Source organism: Borostomias antarcticus (assembly GCF_949987555.1).
Source record: "Borostomias antarcticus genome assembly, chromosome: 23".
NCBI lineage: Eukaryota > Metazoa > Chordata > Actinopteri > Stomiiformes > Stomiidae > Borostomias > Borostomias antarcticus.
The window spans coordinates 6,487,285-6,489,292 of record NC_140256.1 but is presented as its reverse complement, the minus strand read 5'-3'; the positions used below and the strand labels follow the sequence as shown (position 1 = coordinate 6,489,292).

General features: G+C 44.6%; 1 protein-coding gene across 1 annotated transcript; it reads left to right on the top strand.

Moving 5' to 3' along the window:
* On the top strand, window positions 1-2,008 carry LOC311324568 (alpha-N-acetylneuraminate alpha-2,8-sialyltransferase ST8SIA3-like; the record flags this gene model as incomplete). Its single annotated transcript, XM_084457043.1, has 4 exons — window positions 1-158; window positions 676-798; window positions 886-1,443; window positions 1,726-2,008. The coding sequence occupies 4 exons, from the start codon at window positions 1-3 to the stop codon at window positions 2,006-2,008; spliced, it is 1,122 nt and encodes a 373-aa protein (XP_084313169.1).

Genomic DNA, 2,008 nt, shown 5'->3' with positions numbered 1-2,008 from the left:
ATGGTCCGCATCGCAAACGCCCTGGGTTTGGTCATACTAAGCGTCGCTCTTCTTATTTTATCATTAATAAGTTACGTTTCAATACGAAAGGATAGCTTCTTCACTTCTTCTAAATATGATATGGGGGGTCCGAGGATCATGTTTCATGCAGGATATCGGTGAGTAGGCAACACAAACCTTAAAATTGTGCCTCAATGTGTCTGGGTAGACGGGACGACCAATCGGTTTATAACGTTACGTCGACATTTTTAGAAAAACGATTAATCTATTCAAGTCACGGGTGATTATTGAGCATAGGCTAATCTTTTGTCTTCTCCCACACAAAAAATATGTAACGAGCATATGGCCAGCTGCAACAGATAATTCTCTGTAAAGCTGGCCCTATAATAAATCATACAGCGCGAACAGCACGGCGCCGTGGTGCACTCATATCATCTTAATTAAATGCTACTGTCCTTGGTTAAAGTGAAAATGTCAAATTTCCTGCTATCAAACTATTTAATTCAATTTCAGGAGAGATTTCCAGGGTGCTGAGATTGTAGGCTACTGATTGCATTACATGATGTGAATGCCGACGTTTGAAAGCATGTGGACAAGGATAGAGTAGAATGCTGCCAAAATGTAGCCTATACATTTGCAACTGTGATGTAGCCTACATTTTGTTGTTGCATTCAGGTCACAATTTGCCATGAATTTCTTGGACCCATCCTTTATCCCATTGACCAATGCCCTGAATGAGGAACTACAAGGGAAACCCTCCAAATGGAAATTCAACAGGACAGCCTTCTATCAGCAAAGGTATTTCATGTTCAGTTCTGTGTCAGTCTTTAATTATTTGATCAAATATTTAGTCAGAAATATTATAGTATGCTGACTGTCTTTCAGGAAAGAAATCTTCAATTTCATTGATGTGGCCAACAACTTCTCCCTCACAAAGAATGGTGTGCGTGTGGGCCAGCTGATGCATTTTGACTACTCAAGCCACAAGTATGTCTTCTCCATAAGCAACAACTTCAAATCCCTGCTTCCAGACACCTCACCTATCCTGAACAAGCACTTCAACGTGTGTGCTGTGGTGGGCAACAGTGGAATTCTCACTGGCAGCCATTGTGGGCCAGAGATTGATCGTGCTGACTTCATCTTCCGCTGCAACTTTGCGCCCACTGAGGTGTTCTACAAGGATGTGGGCCGGAAGACCAACATGACAACCTTTAACCCTAGCATCCTGGAGAGGTACTACAACAACCTGCTGACCATCCAGGATCGCAACAACTTCTTCCTCAACCTGAAGAAGCTAGAGGGAGCCATTTTGTGGATCCCCGCTTTCTTCCTCCACACCTCAGCGACAGTCACCAGAACACTGGTGGACTTCTTTGTGGAGCACAAAGGACAGCTGAAGATTGAGCTGGCATGGCCAGGCAACATAATGCAGGATGTCAATAAGTGAGTATGGCCTGGATATCTGCATTAGTACTGACCCACATGGCATTGTGTTTAGATTGTTCTGTATCTAATTCCCAGAAAACAAGGAATATCTTAACATTTCCACCCTCTGTTTGCACCAGACAATTTTAAGTTCATTAGGATTCCTATAGCTGACACCAAAGCTACGGCTGGGGTCCAGGACAAGATTCAAAGAATGCCAGATACTGAATACTTCCCTGTCCACAGCTTACAGAGACAGACGTGCTTCTTACACTGATTAATTATTCTCCTCTTCCACAGATATTGGAAGACTAAAAACCTTTCCCCCAAGCGACTGAGCACGGGGATCCTGATGTACACGCTGGCCTCGGCCATGTGTGAGGAGATCCACCTGTACGGCTTCTGGCCCTTCGGCTGGGACCCCAACACGGGCAAGGAGCTGCCCTACCACTACTATGACAAGAAAGGGACCAAGTTCACAACCAAATGGCAAGAGACCCACCAGCTGCCCAGTGAGTTCAAACTGCTCTACAAGATGCATGGTGAAGGTATGACCAAGATGAGTCTATCACACTGCACATAG